Raw genomic sequence first — 21,127 nt, 5'->3', positions numbered from 1 at the left:
TTTATGCTTTTATACTGCATATAATGTGGTTTTATGCTGCGGTTTTAAACCGTAGCATTTGTAATTGCCTATCTGCTGTTATCACAATTTCTTGGGTTCAGAACCGCAGTATATGATGGCTAAAATACCACAACAATTGATCTTTTTTCCACTAGTGTAAGTAATATTATTTAGTCTTACCTTATCTACTTCTTGTCTTAAGATGCTCAATAGAGGGGTCATGAAACACTAAAGATGGAGCATTACTTGGAGAGGATCATTGTACTACATTATTAGTGGCAACTACAGTGGTTTTGCCTACTTTCTCTATGTGATCTAAGGCTATGACTTGTGAATATGTCAACCAGCTTAGATAATGATTAGATTTATCCCTTTAACATCAATGGTGGTTGTAATAATAGGTATACTCGAAGAAATCACAGTCCATTGTGGAATACATGCGGTTACAAATTGGATTAAAGCATTGGTTCCCTTTTTAGCTTGTTCCATACCCAACAAAGACACACTTGCAGCTCTAAGTTTAATTTGTTTCAGTCTTTTTAAGAAATATGAACATACATTGTACATCCAAATACTAAGGGGGAGGGTGTAAAGAATAATAAAATGGTACAGTCGTGAAGAACCCATAGGTGTCAAGAGGAGTCCTTTGTTTGAGTTTTTTATGGGAAGACGATTGATAAAGTAGGTGGCACTTGCAATGGTTGTAGGCTAAAAATAAATTGGCACAAAGGCTTTAGATTTTTGTTTCAAGAATAAACCCAACTCATATGTTTACAATCATTAAGAAATAATACAAAATAAGAAAAAATATGCGTTTTAGATTCACTTGTCAAGCCCTATACATCGAAATGAATAAGAACAAATGGTTTGTTAGAATGAGATGAGCTAGGTATATAGGATTATTTATGACTCTTGACGAGCACACAAGTTTCACACTCAAGATATATTTAAGAGGTTTTATGAGAAGGAAAGAGATATTTTAGATCTACCCTAAGGAAGGATGTCCTAAATGGCAGTGCCACATCCATGATGTTGTTTAATAGATCCATGAGCAAGCACTGCATGACCTTTTTGAGTAAATTGATCAACATATTACAATCCTCCTCTTTCTGTGCTATTTCCAATAGTCTTTACTGTTTGAGCATCCTGCACAATATACCCACTTGAAAACATTAGAATAGTACAATTTAGTTTCCTAGTCATTTGACTAATGGATAAAAACTCATGAGAAGTCTCCCCGTCCATAGATCTTCCATAGAAAACCCAAAAAAATCAAAACTCATAAAAACATTATTATTAATTGTAAAGAAAGCATATCTGAGTTGGAATTCAAAAGACTAGTAGCACCTATGTTTATATACCAATTTGTATCGAGGGGATTTGGAGACATAGTGTGTAAGGTTGTATTAATTTCAGTAGGACAATAGGATGGAGCATAAACGGAAGAGTAGTGTTAGTGTGATGTGATTATTTACGCGGCCCAAGGATTCCTTGAGTAGAGAGCCTAGTTTGACAAGGCCATTGTACTAGGCCTACAAGGGATATGGGCATAGGGGGTATTGCCATAGTATTGGGTTTGGTCCCTATTGAGACCAAAGGGTTAGATTAGGTTGCTACCAGTTTGGTGAAGAGGCCTAGTTAAAAAGAGCAAATGGTTTTTGGCTGACCATAATTACCAGAAGAAAGCCCCAAAAGACTTCCACGAACCATTATACACATGTTTCTGCCACGGTTGCCATTGCTTGAATCACACCTTTTTCCACTACCACAACCGCTACGATATGCCTTTCTTTCACCACCATGTGGTCCACGAGAATGTTGCATACTGTGAGAACCATGAGTGTCATCGTCAAAATGTGGACTTGTGAACAAAGTTGTGGCATGCACCTAAGACTTATGGGTGGCTTGCATTGAGGCATCTGCGGGTTTTATTGAGGATGAGACGAGACTGGGCCTGATAAAAAGATGGTAGCGTGTCCAATTATTCAAGATAAGTGACAACTTCATTATATTCTGGGCTTAGACCTTAAATAAGTTGAAGAACAAATTGTTTTTCAGAGAATGGGGAATCAACAAAAGTTTTAAGATGAACCAATAAGAATTAACATCAGAAACATTAGCCATGTTAGGATGGGAAAATTGATTTTCCAAGTAAATGGCTTGAGTAGCTTAACTAACAAGAATTATATCCCAAATGTAGTCCCATGTTGTGCAGTGACCCTATGAGAAACAATAGTAGTCATGAGATCACGAGAAATTGTGCCATATATCCACGTGATAACACGGGCATCAACATACACTTAGTCATCCAGATCAGATTCAGACAAAAAGTGCGAGACTTAAAAGACGAAATAATGTGATCAAAAATCGATACCCTTTGCAGCGAGTTGAAAGAGGTATGCCCACATAGAGTAAAGACCAATTTCAAAATCAAGTTATATAGAAATATGAGTTTTAATGTTTGTCGTAGTAATGGAAGCATGGAAGGAAGGCTTCCTCTTGTCAACCATGGAAAAAGAAGAGGGAGTAGGCGGCAGGAATGGGCATGGGAAGAAGAAGGCATCGTGATGTACAGAGCCTGGTAGGATTGGAGAAAAAAAAACCCTAAGCTGTTGATATACCATGCAGAATTTTAATGATTGTTTGCCTCCTCATTAATATAAATACACAAACCATAGAAATGTATACAAAATCGTAGAGATAGCTAATTACATAATGTATTATGAAAAACTTAAGTTGGTTACGATAATTAAATGATTACAACTAATTCACAATTTTAAAATAAATTCAACATTTATTTTAATAAAGCTTGGTTATTTCTTTTAAATAATTGAAAGATTTTTTCAATTTGTTTTCAAAAGAGTCAACAAAAATTATAAAGTTGGTCTCATTTTAAATATCTTGAAAAAAAAAGACCGTTTGTATAATTTTTATTTAAAATAAATATTTTTAATTGAAATTATTCATTTAGTAAATAAAATTACTTTTTTAAGCGAATAGAAAGTAGGGATGTAGTTTGCAATTGAATATCACTGAAATTATGAAGTGAGATGCAAATTCTTGTCATTTTATCCGAGTTTCCAGACTATGTCACTTTATCCTTATCGATTGGTTTTTCAACGTACAACAGGTCACTCTTCGACCTCTTTTAGCTAAAATATAGTCATGTGAGATGTAATATTTATTTTTTTCATAACTATATTTTTATAAATAAATTTACTTTAAATTTTTTAATAAATCAATATAAATTTATCTTTTTTATATTAATGCTTAATTTTTTTTGTTTATTTGATTGTTTTTTGAATTTTTTTAAAAAAGAGTCAAAAATATTACTCCCTCCGTTCTCTAATATTTTTTCCATTTGGAATATTGCACCTTTAGGAAAAGAAATTTGATTAATATATTAGAGATATATTTAGAAAATAAAATATATCCATGTGAGATCTTTTTAGATTCGCCTTAATGTATACTTTTTTATTATATATATTTTTTAATTTTTTATTATTCGTATTAAGAAATATTAAGACTCAAAATTTGCTTTGAAATTGTGCAAAAAGTAAACAAGAAGAACAAAAAAGAACGGAGGGAGTACTAACTCGGTCTCATTGTAAAGATGTTGAAAAATTATTGCCGGTTATATAATTTTTTTTAAAAAAAATCTATTTATAGGTGAAATTACCCATGTATTAAATAGAACTAATTTTTTTAAGCAAATAGTATAGGAAATAGGCGAGTAGCAATGACATGCTCACATGAATTTGGGGAAATGCAGCAACATGTCACTCTTCGACCACTTTTAACTAAAATACAGTCAAGTGAGATCTTATATATATATATTTTTTTGATAACTATATGTTCATGAATTAATTTAATTTAATTTGGAAATAATACTAAATAACAAATCTTCTTCTTGCACGTTAAATTATTCTATATTAGGAAATGATTTTCACTTCAAATTCACATGCTACGTCAGCATAAAATAAGCGGAAAATTTTTCGTTAAGAGTCTGACACGTGCTAGTCCTGTTTCTTTATTATTTTTTTTATAGATTACTAGATAGTGCTCGTGCGATACACGACTTTATTAAAATTTTCAACATATTTGTATCATTTAAGAAATAAATTTTATATTCTAGCTATATTTCATTTCACTCATAACAATTGTATACATTACATATATTATATGATTTGTACCATATTTTGCATTGTGCATGTTGATAATTTTGAAAATTTAGTTCATGACAAATAAATCACAGCAAAAGAAAAATAATTTGATTATATATAATTATAAATATATATTCTTTTATTTGTTTATTTTGAATAAAAGGCCAAATGGTACGTACCTAGATTATACAATACAAAATTATAATTTTTTTAATAAAAAATAACATACTAATTTATGCTAACAAAAATAAATATTATATTAATTTTTATAATGTTATAACTATTAATGACACATTTTAAAATCAAATTTAACAAAAAAAGTCTGTAAAATTATTTTATAAAAGTTTAAATAAAAAGTAATAATTTTTGTTATAAAAAGTATAAATGACTTGCATAAAGATAGTCACAACCTAAATTATATAGAATTAAGCATTGCATCAAAGTAACTAATAATATAAATAACCAAAAAAAATCCAAATATTAGTATATTATGTTTTGATCATCTCAAAATATTTAATATGCTAATAATACTGCTACTTATTATAATAAATAAAATTAAAAAGATATTATAAATAAATGAAAAATATAAAATAAAATACTTATATGGTTTTCTAAACATTAAATGATGTAACCTAAAAGTATAAAATCAGTCATAAATAATATTATAGTCATAATTAAAAATCCATAAAGTTAGAGATACAAATATTAGTTATAATAATAATAATGACATCATGAAATTTTTTTATTTTTTTTTTTTAAAGATTGTGATACCTAAACTAGTATTTTATTTTAGTATATACATACACAGAAGCCGGTAAGGTGAAAGAAACAAAAAAATGTGGCCCACTAAACAAATCACGAAATTACAAGCGTATTTCACGTCTTAAATTCTCTCTCTCCGCTGACACCACCATTTCTAACTTCACCAAGCAAATATCAAAATCAGATCACAAACATATTCAATCATCTAACCCTAAATTATCTACGCAAAAAATACTCCATAGAAATACTACAGTGATGGTTTCACCGGTAACTAGTTCATGGGCAAGAGCCCTAGTTCAGATCTCCCCTTACTCCTTCGCGGCCATTGGTATAGCCATCTCCATTGGTGTGTCTGTTCTTGGTGCTGCTTGGTATTTCTCTTTTCTCGATTTTTTTTGGTATTTTTTTGGATTAATTATTTTATTGAGATTTTGCTTTAATTTTGTTTTTCGTTTGGTAATTTGTAGGGGAATATACATTACTGGGAGTAGTTTGATTGGTGCCGCAATCAAAGCACCTAGAATTACTTCTAAGAATCTTATCAGGTAATCTTTCAAGAATCAAGCTTTTCAAATAAATGGGGTTTCAAATTGGTAAATATTGGAAACTATCCCAATCTTCATTGAAATCTCAATCAATTTTTTGGAATTCTGTTGATTATGTATCTGTTTTTTAATTCAGCAATGTCTAGTGTTTAGATTTAACTCTATGATGTTTTGTATATGTATGGTGTATGATTAATTGAATTAATGGTAATATTTTGAAAGAAGCGTGCTCTATATTTTGAGAACTTTAAAGGTGTAAGAATGATACGATTGTTTGGCAGTGGACCAATGTTGGATTTCATAGGATGAATTAGACTGATTTAAGATTGTGTTTGGGTACAAGTAATTGATTTCAAATTGTAGATTTCAATTATGATATCATAATTGATGAATTTGAGAAAGACAAGGTCAGAGAAGTTATTTTTAAATTCTCAACTTTACAAAATGACGGTAGAATTGGCTCGAATCCAAATTTGAAAATTTGGATTTGGATTTTGATGAACTCTAAATTTGAGCCAATCGTAGATATCTAAATGAAATTACCCTCCCAAACATAGCATAAAGGGTTTTATAAGTTAATCTTTCGTTGTAGGTGAAATTCTTTAAGACTTAAAGGTTTAGGTCTAGCTTGTCAGATTAGGTGCTTAAGGACTTTGGGTACACAAATCATTATTCGACCTTATTACTAGATTTATATAGATGAATAGTATTACAAAAGAATCATGCTTTGTGTTTTAGGAACTCTGAAGGGTGTAAGACTTTGAGTTAGTGGGTCCATTAGTTAATCGTTATGTTGTATGCAAAAATTTTGAAGACCACTTTTAAGTTGAGGTTTGGATTGTTGGATTAGATGCTTGAACTTTGGATTTTTTGTGCGCGACTCATTAATCGGCCTCAATCACGATTACTGTGTATGCTTCTAATTGACATGATTTTTAGATATAAATATGTTCTGTTATGCTAGGAAAAAGAAGAGAAATAAGTGTACATTTTATTAGGATGATCCTATAAGTATTTCACTATCTTTTTTCCTTACTTCTTCGGCAAGACCTGGCCACAAAGTAATAGTTTTAGGAGTAAGTTTGATTAGAGGAGGACCCTTATCATATGGTACATGCAAAGAGTGTTAGGAGAGAGATTGTGATAGGGTATATCATTTATGTCATATAAGGTGGTGAGTTAAACCATATTACATAACATGAGTTTTTTTTTTTTTTTTCGTGGATTGACCATAAAGGATAGCAAAAAGTTTGTTCTTGGATGAAATTTTTATAAGAGATTTAGTATCATCCAAAACCTTTTAAATAGATTATTGAAGTGGTTGAGGAGTACTATAGTTCATTTTGAAGTTCTTTTTGTTCAATTTCATGACTGGTTTACAGGATATCGAGAGAATGAGGAAGAAGTTGTAGTCTCATATGGTCATTGGACACAGGGAGCTATTGATGAAGGGTCAAAAGAGCAATGTTGTATAGTACCTTTATCCTATTAGATTGATCCATAAATATGTTTTGAGATCTCAAAATTTTATTCTCACTTGGGATCTAGAAACATTTGATTAGTGATTATAACTTGAGGTGCATCTAGCTAACCTTCATAGTTTGGATAAACTAATTATAATAATAACATAGATAGGTACATCTAATCTTGGGCGTTTGATCTTTCTTTAAAGGAATTGGGTTAGAGTTCTTTTATTTTTTATTGGATTGATTTACATATAGGTAGATACTAATTAAAGGTATTAAATAGTTTTGTTTTGATAATTTTCAAGATTTTTTGGGTAAGGATGGGTTGGTTAATGTTCCTTAAGTAGATAACTAATTAAAGGTCAATAGATGAGCCTCATCGACCCTTTATTGCTTGAACGTTAACATTATATACATTTTTATAGGTGATGTGTTACATGATTTAAGCAATTTTTTTTAAAAATATGTTTGTAGTTTGTTAGGGATGGAACTTAGTTAAGTAACCAAGCCAACAGTATTTTTTTTTTCTACCTCTATTTCAAATTCTCCACTCATGCATATTCATTAATATTCCTCCAAATTCCTCCATGTCCCCACTTGTTATTGAAATAAAAAAGTTCCGTCTCTCTAAATTGCTCACCTTACTTTCTCTCCATCAAAACAATATGTAATTATGGATTATTTTAATGGGGTCAACTCTAGGATAAATTTTTGAGTATCTGATTGTAAAGGAGAACGAGTCTGGCTCTTCATGGTGCCTAGTGCCTACTAAGGTGTATGAATTTACCAGAAAAGTGGGAAACAACACTACTGACTGCGTCAGAGGTATAACTTGAAGTTGAAGGAGTTTCTATGAGTTTGTTTTACCAAGAAGAAGGTGCTACGTAAGGGCTTGCAATGGAATTATTTGAAGATGGAAAGAAAGATGAGTTACCCGGCTGACTTGCGGCTAGTTTAGTTCTAATAGAATCTAGCTACTCTCAATCAACATCCAAGGAAAGAAGAGAAGTATGTGAACAGCAGCACAGGAAGAGGCTTGACCCTTGATTCAATTTTTAAGGATCTTACTCGTCTTTGGGAAGTGGGAAGATCCAATGTCGGGAAGAGACATTCTGCAAAGGCGTTGAAACTTAAGAGGTGTTGGCCTATCAGCATATTATTTGCTCGAATGGAAGAAGGAATTTACTATTAGGCTTTGACTTTTAAACAGAAATCTAAGCTTTCAATCAAAGAGCATTGCTCGCTCATTTACAAGTTGAGGAAAGAGCTTTTTTAGACTGCATGATCAAGTTCGTTGTGATTGGTGAATTGGATCAGGGAAAACAACCAAAGAATTCAGTATCTTGCAGAGACAAGTTATTCTGCTAGGGATAAATTAGGTGTACCCAGCCTCGCAGAGTGGGTGCAATGTCCGTGGGCCTGCGGCTTAGAGGGTTGTTGAGGAATTGGCTCTCAATTAGGGGAGGAAGTTGGATATGGTATCCATTTCGAGGATTGCCTGGTTTCCAATATTGTGATTAGCTATATGATAGATGCTTAGCGTTAGTTCCTTGGTGAGATCCTGGTTGACAAGAATTTCAAGATGCTCGTGAAAGAATCATACATACAGGTCTTTCTAAGGTATTGAAACAGTTCAGTAAATGGAGATCTGATCTTCGATCTGATCTTCATTTGATTCTCATCTCTACTATGCTGAATGCAGATTTTTCAGGTTATATCTTTTGCATCTTCACAATCTCTAGGCTCTCTAGCTGAACAAATGCTTTGGAGATTAATATACTAAGCAACTTGAGATGGATTGATTAGATGCTGCTAAACATGCGGCTACATTTTCATTTGACTTCACCTGAAGGCGGCATTTTTTTCTTGACTGGGGCAGGAAAAAATTATTTTTGCTTGCCAACTTTTTTTTTGTGAGAAAATGAAAGCACTTCGTAATGATATTTCGAAATTAGTAAAACTTCCTAGTTTATAGTGACCTTCCTAGTGATATGCAATAGAATTTTTGAGCATGCGCCCTCTCAGAAGAGAAAGTTTGTCATGGCTACAAATATTGCAGGGACTTCTTTGACAATCGAGTAGGTATTATATGTGGTGAAACCAGGATTTGCAAAGCAAAATATGCATATAATCCAAAATAGGGCCTGATCCTTGATTTGCACAGAGAACACCTATTGTCACTTACAGGGAACCTTCCATTGAGCTACAATTTCAGCAGTTACAATACAGTATGCTAACAAATTAAGTCGGCTTGTCTTTCTCTGTTTAGTTGTTTGAAAGCATCGCTGTTAATGTAATATGAGGTTTCTTTCACCTTAGCATCTGAAAGTTGGAAATACCAAAAGCTTATCTACCTTCCTATACATAATCTGTTTTATCGTCTCTTAGGAGTTTTTGCAAATGTGACCTGTATGCTGATTCTGTATCATGAGGAAACAGTGATATCATTGTTTTGTGGGTTAAATACAGATTATTGTTTGAATAGAAAAATTATTTCTTTAAGTGCAGCTGTTTGGCAATCTTATTTTGTGTATTTATGTAATAAAGATGATTTGTTTTTTCAGTGTCATCTTTTGTGAAGCTGTGGCTATATATGGAGTAATTGTTGCTATCATTCTGCAGACAAAGCTAGAAAGTGTGCCATCATCTCAGCTCTATGCACCTGAGTCACTTAGAGCTGGATATGCAATCTTTGCTTCCGGAATCATTGTGGGCTTTGCCAACCTTGTCTGTGGGTGAGTCTATAATCGATTTTAACGAAAGTTGAAATTTCAGAGAAATTTGGTCAATTTCATGTCAAACACTGATATTAACTTATGTCTCCCCAACAGGTTATGTGTGGGTATAATTGGAAGCAGCTGCGCTTTATCTGATGCTCAAAATTCCTCCCTGTTTGTGAAGATTTTAGTGATTGAAATTTTCGGCAGTGCTCTTGGGTTGTTTGGTGTGATTGTTGGCATCATTATGTCGGCCCAAGCAACCTGGCCGTCGAAGACCGCATAAATAGCACTATCTATCGGAAATCTATGTAAGCTGCCAGAACTTTCATGTTCAGTAGCTCGAATGGGTGCCATGCTGTGGAACTAATTTTATTGCCTTGTAAATCTAAAAATCTTTGGCTACTTCTTTTGTAATTTCATTTTCAGTAGGGAAGTGCATTGTATGATACTCTGCGCTTGATTTTTCTTAGTACTTGAATAATGAGGCTGGAACACTTTGCTTTCTTTCCGAAAACCGAACAGGAAATTGTTATTGTTTTCATTATTTATGTACACAAAAAGAAATTAAGTTCCTGAGTTCAGAAATCACAAGGCTGCACCTTTTCTGTGATTATATTTACACTAACACTGTGTTTGGATAGGAAGAAATTGAGAGAAAGGAGGAGAAAAGATTTAAAAGGATGGAGGATCTATTGTTTAGATAACTAAAAGGGAAAGGATGGATTTGGAGGGAAGAGTTTGAAGGGAAAACATAGACAATTTTTGTTAAGAATACGATCTCTCTTAAACAGGAAAAATTTTAAAGGAAAACATTTATTTTCCTTTTTTTTCCTCTTTCCTTCCCTTCTAAACAAATTAGGTGGACTCGATCTACTTACCCCTCCCTTTCCTTTCCCTTTCTATTCTTTCTTTTCTCTCTTAATTTGTTATTCAAACATAGTGTAAACGAAAAGTCAATTGTGAATGAAACATTACAAAACTAAAATCTATTATCTATTCAAATTTATGCTCTGATATTCGAATTCACTTAGAAAGTGCGGATATACGATATATTTAAAATAACGTCAGATATCAAACAATTGATATTTGATATTAAAAAAATATCAGATATTCGAATATCTAAGTCTCGCAAATCTGATATTTGAATTCTTAGATTTCCAAATTTTCGAATCGAATCTCCGATTCGTACTAGAACGTCGAATTGGATATTAGATTGAAACATTAGATTTTTAGATTATCAGATTGTTTTGCTCTATCCTACTTACCTCAATAAAAGCACTTAGGAGTCTTACTTATTTTTGTTGGTTTAATGAAATACTTCTAAGTCTTTAGTAAGGGTCATAGAAAAGCTTCCATTATAACATATTCTAGTTTTGGCTCAATTATAACTTTGAGAATTGATCATCTTCTTAAGTTTTTCTTCCACATATATGATCTTATCAAGTGTCCTTTTTTTTATTTTTATATTTGTGATCCAAAGACCATTTCTTATTATAAAGCTTGTCGCATTGATAAAAACTGAAAGTTAATTAGCATTTCAAAGAACTATTCTAAGTGGTAACGTCTTGATGTTATAATGATTAATCGCTAAGGTTGTGACTTTTGAGTCTATTTTAACTTTTAAACTTCAGATCTGATAATCTAGGTTATTTTTAGTATCTCTTAAGGTATCCAATTTAATTAACAAGTTAGGATTTATTTCAATTTGTTCTTCCAGTGTAGAGTTTAGAGGAATTAGCCTCAAAAAAGCAGTTTATCATCATTTAAAATCATATTACCTAAGGTTTAAGCATGATCCTCTCTAAGACCAAAATATAAATTTGAACCATTACCTCGACTTGGAACTTTGATTCCGCATTATCATCTTTAGCCATAGATCTACGTGATTAGTATCTTCATCATTGCTTGAATCTTCAGAATCACACCATGTTGCTAGTATTACTCTTTTCTTTTGGCAATACTTCTGATCATTGGACTTTTTGTCCTTCTTAAGGCCCTTGATAAATGATCGGAAGAGCCATACTCGAAAAAACTAGGATGGTTAAGACATATTAATTTATGTTAGAATTTTTTTTACCTTTATAAGTGTGTTATGAGGGTCCTAAGTATATCCTTCCTTTGCTGTTGAAGGATTTCTTCATCTTTATGATCCTTGACTGACCTCATGCAATAAGAGCAAAACGGTCATCTTCATCTTCTAAATCACACTCTTCATTATCCGAGGGAGCTTCTTCCTTCTTGGCTTTCCAGGCCATGTTCTTCATTGAGGAATAAAGTTCATCATCATTCAATGTAAGTTTATGTATGATTAGCTTTCCAACCAAATCGCTTAGTGTCAATGTGGTGAGATCTTGAACTTCCTCTATTGCAGTAGCTTAAGGACCCATTTGCCATTGAGTAAACTTCTTAGGAGTTTTTAAGCATTTTCTTCATTTGTAAACTCTTTAACCGTATATTTATAAGATTCCACTTCATTTCTAAAAAAAGCCAATCGATTTAACCGTACTATCAAATCTGAGATTCCAATTTCTAGATGCTTGCGTTGCTTTAGTCCATATTGTGGGAATATTATTACTGATTTCCCAAGCTAAGTATTTCCTTAATTAGTTCTTAGCTTTTTTGTATAAATATTAAGGCTGTAATTATAATCAAGTAATAAAAACACAGTATTTATTAACCCAATTTAAGCTTCCTTAATTCTTCATGGTACCAGAGCCAAAGGTGTTTTTCGGGACGGGCAACACCATTGGTTTTAATTACCGAGCTTTAGATTGAGTTTCTCTTATTAGTTTTAATTACACATAACCTAATTCCTCTTGAAGCGTAATCAAAGAAATTTCTTGGCAAAGCTTTTGTAAAATTATCCGTCAAATTAAACCTTTTGTTCACATAGTCAAATGTTATAACCTCTTTCTTAATAAGTCCCTTTACTAGGTCATGCCTAAGAGAGATAAGTCTTAACTTACCATTATAAACTTGATTATAAGCTCTTATTAGCCAAATTACTTTCGCAATTAATTGTCACCGGTGATATTGGCTTAGATAACAATGGTATGGTATCTTAAACATGAGATTTTGGTGTTATTCTGCTTCTTTACTTGTTGATGCTAAGACAATAAATTACGAATACATATTGAAATCCATGATACATGTTTGTTTCTTAGAAGACCGTGATATGGCACAAAAGTAAGCTATGAATTTTTTAACAAAGCCTCTAATACTCAAGGCCTTTCAGATTTATGAAAGTTTTCAGAAAGCACAAAAGCTTCATGGTGTTGGTTAAAGAGGCCTGGAATTCCCATAGAGAAGGCACCTTATGGAAAGGTTACTAGAACAAGCTTAAGGGAGTTAAACACCAACTCAAGTCTTTCCACTACCAAGAGTATGCAGGAATACATGATAGGATTTAGATGCTAGAGAAAGATCTCGAAGATATCTAATCAAATCTTCCCATCACCCCCCTCCAAGAAGATTTTCACAAGAAAGAGAAATAGATAATTCACAACCTTCGTAACTAGAGAAACACTGAGAGTTCAACTCTTTATCAGAATGCTTGAACCACTTGGATCAAGCACGAAATAAGAGTTTCGCCTACTTCTATGCGGTCATTGAAGAGAGAAAAGCTAATAATGGTATCTATGAGCTCAAGAATAGGGGAGACCGTGACTAGATCTCTAAACATTCAGGTAGAGGTCATGCACTTCTATATAACTCTTCAAGGGACAACTACTGTTAGTACTATTGGGATTAACAAAGCCATCATGAGAATAAGGGTCCTACTCAAGGCCCGAGACATCATCCAACTCACTAGTGCTTTTTTTGTAAATGAGATTAAAAAAAATGCCCTTTTTGGTATTGTTGACAACAAGGCTCCATTGTTGGTCAGATATAATGATTTCTTCTTCAAGAAAACTTGGGAGTTGAAGCGGGACTTAGTTGAGGCATTTCAAAAATCTTTAAATCTAACAAGATGTACCCCCCCTTTCAATTGTACCTCCTTGATCATTATCTCGAAGGTTACTAATGTTGATATAGTTAGTAAACTCATATATTTCCTCCTCCAAAACCTCCCACATTTCCCTGATAAACTTGAAATTGTATCCATCGAAGCCCGGGGCTTTGTCGACACCACATGCCCATACTGCCTGTTTCACTTCCTCTCTTGACGGGATAGTTTCCAGGAATTCTTCTTGTACTGCCGATAGTTTCGGATGGTTATCCAGATTGAAATCAAAGGTCGGGGTTTGCTCTTGTTTAAATCTATGTGCAAAGTGGTTTCTGACTTCAGATTTGAGATTTTTCGACACCTTGTACTCTCCTGCCATCTATGTATGTCTGGAGAATCTCGTTTTTCTTTTTTTTTTTTGTATATTGTCGAGGCATGGAAAAACTTTGTGTTGTGATCTTTCATGTTGAACCCGTATGATCTGGCTCTTTGTCTCCACACTCTTTCCCTTTTTATCAGCCATTGATTCAAAAGACAGTTAGCTGCATTCAGTCTGGCCTCTCCATGTCATTCAGGTCCCTGACATCGGCTATTTTATCAAGGTCATGTATAGCTGATTCAAGCTCGGATATTTTGTTATCCATGAGATCAAAGTGTTCCTTTCGCCAAGATTTTAGGGGTATCTTTGATTCATTCCTCTTCCAAGTAAATTTCATACCATGTAAGGGAATATCAATCAAGTTCAAGTCTGTAATCCATTCCGAAAACTCTCTCATGCTCCGGTTACACCTAAAAGTTCCAATTCTTTCCTCAACATGTAATACGACATTGAAATCTCCCATCAGGAGGATAGGTTTGTTGATAGACCCGAGCGTATGCTTAATCTCCTCAAACAGAGCATATCTTTCTATGCGATCATTTTGGCCATAAATTACCCCCACTCAACACTCAAAATTGTGTCTGCTTACGCATCCTTCTAGCAAAATCCATCTACTTCCAGATAGCTTATTTGAGACATCGAAAGTTTTCGTGTCCCATGTAGCGATCACCCTACCCCCATTTGTTTCACTGGCAAAAACTTCACATGTGTCAAAATCATCATTCCCCCACATCCTCTTCATTCTACTTCTAATGGATCTTTTGTGTTTTGTCTCCACAAGGTCCATAAACGAAACATTCTTCTCCTCCACGATTTTTCTAATAGACACGGTTCGCTCACCTTCCCAATACCGCGTATATTCCATAAATGACAATTCATACTTAAACAAAATCAGAAGAAAACACCAGGGCTAGTCATGTTGTCTTATTAGTCAGGTAAACCATCCATGATCATGAGTCTTTTCAATTTTCTGAGACCCGATATAACCGCATTTTCCTCTGTTAATGAAATACCAATAAGCTTTGTAGTATTCCAAGTGACCAAGGCCTCTACGCAGCTCCTTTGTAGGGGAGGAGTATGCGGTTCACACCGTTTCTTGTTTGTTTTCTTTTTCGGTCTTCCCCGCGGGTTTTTTGTTTGGGTACACAAGGGTGTGGAACCACAAGGCTGTTCATGCCCCTCCCATAACTGCGGGTATGTCAATGATTTTAATGTAAGCCAACCCGCAGTTTCGTTCACTACAATGGGGTCATGCCACGTGAATTCGAAAGATATCCCGGGTCCATGAATGAGGTCAGAAATCAAGGGATCAAAGGGGGGTGCAGACATGTTTTTGTGCGAGAGACCTGTCAAGAGCAGTTCCAGCAGTAGCATAATCCAGAGAACCAGGGAGATTATGTTCCTCAGCTAACAACATAGACCCAGCAGAGGTGTAGAAATGTTTTTGAGATATATATATATATATATATATATATATATATATATATATATATATATATATATATATATATATGTATATATATATATATATGTATATATATATATATATATATATATATATATATATATATATATATATATATATATATATATATATATATATATATATATGTATATATATATATATATATATGTATATATATATATATATGTATATATATATATATATATATATATATATATATATATATATATATATATATATATATATATATGTATATATATATATATATGTATATATATGTATATATATATATATATATATATATATATATATATATATATATATGTATATGTATATATATATATATATATATATATATATATATATATATATGTATATATATATATATATATATATATATATATATATATATATATGTATATATATATATATATATATATATTGTTTCAGTCAGAAGAAACGAGGAAGTGGGATACACTTGAAATACCCGGAGATAAGTAGAAGTGTGATCAAGAGAAGCGACTTAGGAGAGGAAGCGACCTGAATTCCTGCAACACAACACGTTAGCCTTGTCTGGGGGGTGATCTCCCGGAAAACCCCTCCGACGCTCAAGTCAGAACGTAAATCGGAAATTAATGACTGACAGATTGTAGAATGAATGCAAGAAGGATGGTCGGGATTTGGATTGCTAGTGCTAATGCTAGTGTTTGGGAAGGCTAAGGGAGTAATGTAAGCAAGGATACTAGGAAAGCTATTTTTCATGTCCTCTCCCCTCTGATGGTTGTCCCTATTTATAATGTTGAAGGAGGAAGTTACTTCAGAGAGGAAAGGTGGAAGATCATGGGAGTAATGGGCAGCAGCTGGTGGTCATGAAGGAAAGTAGAAGATAGTGGGCAGTTATCTACCTTGAAAGAAGGATTATCAAACAATGTGGGGGAGTGGGAAGTTGGGTCAAACAGGTGGTTATTATTCTGGAGGGAAATTAAGGCATCTGGAAGTGAGTAGCTCATGGGCCATTCAAGGAGGATGGGACATTCAACAAAAAGCCCATTGACCGAAAGTCAAGGTCAACAGAAAAGGTCAAAGGGTATTTTGGTAATATGATGATAATTATTAAATAAATAAATTAATTAAAAAACAGTACCATGACATTTAGCCCCACGCATGAAGGGTGATGTGAGGGGAGAGCCACAACGACTAGAAACATTCTCCTTTATGCGGAAAAACAGGTGTCCTGGCGAATCTCCTCAAGGATCTTGAAAATTGAGCTTGCAAGCTTCGAATCGACAGTTCATATGCTGAATTCCGAGTTGTAATGAAAAAGATATGACCTCTTTTTTTAATCTTGTTAGGTGAGAACGTATTGAATCTGGGTCAAACAGGCATATGAAGCCGCGGCTTGAAGTATGCCGCGGAGTAGCCCCAGACGTGTTATAATACAACAGCGAAATAGTGAATGTGGGATCTTGATTCCGCGACATCATGTCTCGGCCCTTCACTAATATCGCAGAAATCAGGTTTTCAACAAAACACCCAAGGAGGGTCCGACTTATCGACCGTGCGGATTAAATCAACTGTCTGTTTTGAACTGATGCCGCGTAACGCCAAGGGTATTTACGAATCGGATCCCTAGCAATGACGCGGCATAGCATTCTTCTCAATATATTTCTACACCTATTGTTGAACTATGCCGCGAACTAATAGTTTGCGTCTTCACTCGCAATTCAGCACGAGAATCCCTCTTCAACACTTAGAATATTTTTGAGAAAGAGAAGGACCACCTGGGGGTCCGACTTATCGACCACACGGATACCTTTGATATTTGTGAAAAAATGTTCAGTACTTCGTCAAAGCAGCCCCCTTTATTCTAGCATGATACGAAATGAGCCCCATAACTCGCATCTTCAATCCCGCGGACACACATGAGAGGTTCTATACTTAGAATTTTTCACCTGGACTAGGGTCATTTGGGGGTCCGACTTATCGACCACACGGATAAATATGGGAATCAGCCACTTTACTTTTCACCCCTCCTCTTTTATGACGGGGAACCAGCTCGCAGACCCGTGTCTTCAATCATACAGAAATATGGGACTTCTCTCATACTTAGAATTTCTACATTATGACTGGGTGCACCAAGGAGTCCGACTTATCGATCACACGGATTTCCTTCGCCCTTGAGATATTTTCATATTTCCTTCCATCACATTTTACCCGCCGTGTCCATAAGTCGGACGGAGGAATGGGTAATCTCTATACTTAAAATGATTTTCCTTTCTGGAGGTTCAGTTTAGGGTCCGACTTATCGACTCTCCGGACATATTCGAGTGCTAAAGGACTTGAATAATTATCTGCTCCCCCCTCCCTGGGGGTCTGACTTGTCGACCCACCGGTTGGATGGCTTTGACATTCAAACAAATTTATGACGTTCCTCTCTAATTGGGGGTCCGACTTTTCGACCTTCCGGCTATATTCAAGAGTTAACACTTAGAAAAATTTCGCAACATACCCTTTCAACTAGGGTCCGACTAATAGACTTCACGGTCATTACTAAACACTTAAGAAAAATCTGTCTTCCCCTTATTGGGAGTCCGACTTATCGACTTCCCAGCTTTCCTCCGGAATTCCACCCTTTCGTTCGAGTGCTCAAGTCCCAAGTGAAGCATTTATTGCCGCTATAAATAGGGTAGTTGGAATAGTTCCATTTCACCTAATCTTCATTAACTCCCTCAAATCTTCAAATTGCAAGAAAGAGAAAGTAGAGAAACGCTCGGACAATCTTCATCCCTCCTTCAAACTTCTGAAAAATCTTTCGAAGATCTTCAAGGTTTCTGACAGATCTTCATCAAGTTTCTGACAAATCTTCAAATTTCTTTAAGGTATTCAAACTTTTCCCAGATTTTTCGAATTTCTTCAAGTTATTCTTCAAACTGTTCTTGAATGTTAGCCTAGAACTTTGAATTTGTTTATGAATTTAGTCTCTATTCTTTACAAGTTTCGACTACTACTTTATTATTAACATGGATGTCGTGGCTACTCAAGAGACTATAGCTAACTCAGACACCAACCCTACTAACTTGCCGGAAACTCCTTTGATAGTACGTAGGCGTCTTAATAAAAAGGGGTTACCAATGAATGACTCGGATGAAAGTAGTTCGGTGAGAATTACCCCCCATTATGAACCAATAAAAGCTGGGGATGAGTCGTCTGTATCCCCTATATACTCTCCGGAGATTATGAAAACTGCTCCTTGGGAAGTGATCATTGCTTTCTTTCCAAATTACTTGCCGCGAATAAATCCTGACCTAGAAGGGTTATTGTATGTAGATATGGAAAACCTTGAAGGATCAGCCGAGTCTTCTGGAAGGGAGAGTGCAGCGCCAGTTCCTCCTCCGTTCTACATTCCAAACGGCGGGCCCCTAAACTACTTCATTGATTTACAGACCAAAAGAGATCTAGACAACCGCCGGGAGGCCATCTCTCAAAAATGGGGTTTGAAGGATAATATAAACATCATTACCCCGGGGAATTATGACACCGTTAGGTTTCCTCCCCCACATTGTATAGCTGTATACTTTCCTTCTTTTGAATTAGGGCTCAGATTTCCTCTTCACCCGTTTTTTAGGGAGGTGTTAGAGTTTTTGAACATTTCAGTGCCCGAGTTATACCCAAACGCCTGGGGTTGTATGGTGGCCTTTTTGATCCTATGCAAAGTTTTGGCCGTGCCACCAACACTCACAGCTTATATTCAGAGCCCGCCTATGTAATTCGCAATCATACGGCTGTGGCTGGATTACTTTTACACACCGTCGAGGACTGAAGATAGTCCAAGACCTCCCCGATAACCAGAAGGGGTATAGGACGAAATTTGCATTTTTGTATAATTCAGAGGGATGGAACATCAAGACCTCTTTTGACATTAAACCCAACCTCGCGGGTTTTAATAATGGGATCCCGCAGTGTTCTTTTAGTGACGCGGTGATCATTGAATACGCAAAGATGGACGTTCAATTGGGAAGGAAACCAATGAACGTCCAACTTAATTGGATACCTGGTCGCCCTGAGTTGGAGAACGAGAACCTCCTCTCATCATTCGGCATCAGCTTGGCTATCGATCGGAGTAAGAATTGCCGGGTTTCTTCCTTTTCTTTCCTATGATATGTTTAACTGTTTCTAACTCGCGATTTTTACAGGGATAGCCAAGGAGAATCTTCGAGCAAAGAGTCCGGAGCTGATGAAGAAATTCAGCGTTCTAAGACTTGCTCAAGGGGCCATCCAGCGACCCGAGGATAAGCCTCTTCCCCTTCCTCCGAAGGTATAACTTCACAAAATTCTTCGTTATGAAAGATTTCTGTTGATTCTTCCTAACTTTTTCTTTTGTAGGACTCGGCGACTGTAGAGAAGGGTCTGGAGGACGTGCCCTCAGAGCAAGAGGCTCTCCGACTTCTCGAAGAGAGAAAACAAATTCACATCCCCGATGAATCTGAGAGGGTGATTCCTCCACAGACAAGGGGGGTGAAAAAGAGTGGGAAGAAGAAGAGGAAGTGGGATTCTTCTTCCCGCAAAGAGAGCTCGGCCAAGAGGCCCTCTGTGGGTACGATCCCTACGGCCGTACCTCTCCGCATAAGGTCGGTTGATGAGGAGGCGTCTCCCCCTTCGGACTCTCCACGGCCAGCTTCGAACAAGGGGAAGGAGAAGGTGGGGGAGTCTTCCGCGGCTCCCTCATCGCAGTTTGCTGAGGTTTATCGTCGTCGGGAAGTTTCCCCTTTTCGACACGAGACACCCTTTCCGGAGTTGGGGCATAAGGGCTTAATTGTTCGTTTTAACAGGGCGACGTCCAACTTAATCAGCAAGGTGGACGTCGACCTACTAGAGTCCATGCCCCCCCGTGACAGGGTGCGTCAAGCACAAGCTTCGGCGGCAGAGGTAATGAATTTTTTATGCTTAGTAGTGTGATTACTTGGTTTCCGGATTTCTTTAGTTGCCGTTCCTTTACAGGCGTTCATACGGTTGGCTTTTGAGCTCGACGCAAACCGTCAAAGTGCCGCGGACCAGGAAACCATTGCCGCCCTTACCTCCCGCTGTGAGGAGCTGAATGACGAATTATCAAAATTGCGGGAGGACCTGCCGGGCCTAAAAGAGAAACTGGCCAAGTGTTCTGAGCTGAAAGAGCGCTTGGTCAGGACCGAACAATGGCGGGAAAGGGCAAGGAAGCAGCTGGACCAGACCATCGAGAACTTAGATGCTGCTTCCACCTGGTCTGCGAGCCTCGGCCATGAAGTCGGCTTGCTGATGGATACCCATGCCAAGCTCGTTCATCAGAACCAGCAACTTATGCAGCAAGTATCGACTGATTCTGCCCACTTCAAGATGATCCTATCCGCGACTAAGGTGTATAAATTGTGTTTAACCAGGAAGGCCCGGATGGCTCGAGATTGGCTTCTTTCGGATGAGCCGGAAGCGTCGAAGTTTCTTGGAGATCTGACGGCGGAGATGGTGAGAGCCGGAACCCTGATCAGTGACGAAAAGTATCGTTTGGCTGCCGCAGAGTTGGGCATGGATTTTACATCCCTTCAGCAAACTGCTGATCAGAAGGGAAGTGAAGCCTTGTCCAACCTTGCTCCTGTCTTGGACGGGGAGTCGGCGGTACTGGTCGACGCTGCTTGGGATGCGGATGAAAG

The 21,127-nt window shown here is 35.9% G+C and overlaps 1 protein-coding gene across 1 annotated transcript; it reads left to right on the top strand.

Annotated features, from left to right (window-relative positions):
- The first annotated feature begins 5,009 nt into the window (after positions 1-5,009).
- Positions 5,010-10,197, top strand: LOC130818021 (V-type proton ATPase subunit c''2-like). Its single transcript, XM_057684045.1, has 4 exons — positions 5,010-5,296; positions 5,393-5,470; positions 9,501-9,671; positions 9,768-10,197. The coding sequence occupies exons 1-4, from the start codon at positions 5,181-5,183 to the stop codon at positions 9,937-9,939; spliced, it is 537 nt and encodes a 178-aa protein (XP_057540028.1). The 5' UTR covers positions 5,010-5,180; the 3' UTR covers positions 9,940-10,197.
- Positions 10,198-21,127: the final 10,930 nt, after the last annotated feature.

Source organism: Amaranthus tricolor, chromosome 7 (genome assembly GCF_026212465.1).
Source record: "Amaranthus tricolor cultivar Red isolate AtriRed21 chromosome 7, ASM2621246v1, whole genome shotgun sequence".
NCBI lineage: Eukaryota > Viridiplantae > Streptophyta > Magnoliopsida > Caryophyllales > Amaranthaceae > Amaranthus > Amaranthus tricolor.
The sequence above is the reverse complement of the archived record's forward strand: the minus strand, read 5'-3'. Positions and strand labels throughout refer to the sequence as shown.

Bases quoted from the DNA above. Each gene is read 5' to 3' on its own strand.
- LOC130818021 (XM_057684045.1), top strand. From the start codon at position 5,181: ATGGTTTCACCGGTAACTAGTTCATGGGCAAGAGCCCTAGTTCAGATC. The intron at 5,297-5,392 runs GTATTTCTCTTT...GGTAATTTGTAG, and splicing joins TCTGTTCTTGGTGCTGCTTG to GGGAATATACATTACTGGGA. The intron at 9,672-9,767 runs GTGAGTCTATAA...TCTCCCCAACAG, and splicing joins TTTGCCAACCTTGTCTGTGG to GTTATGTGTGGGTATAATTG.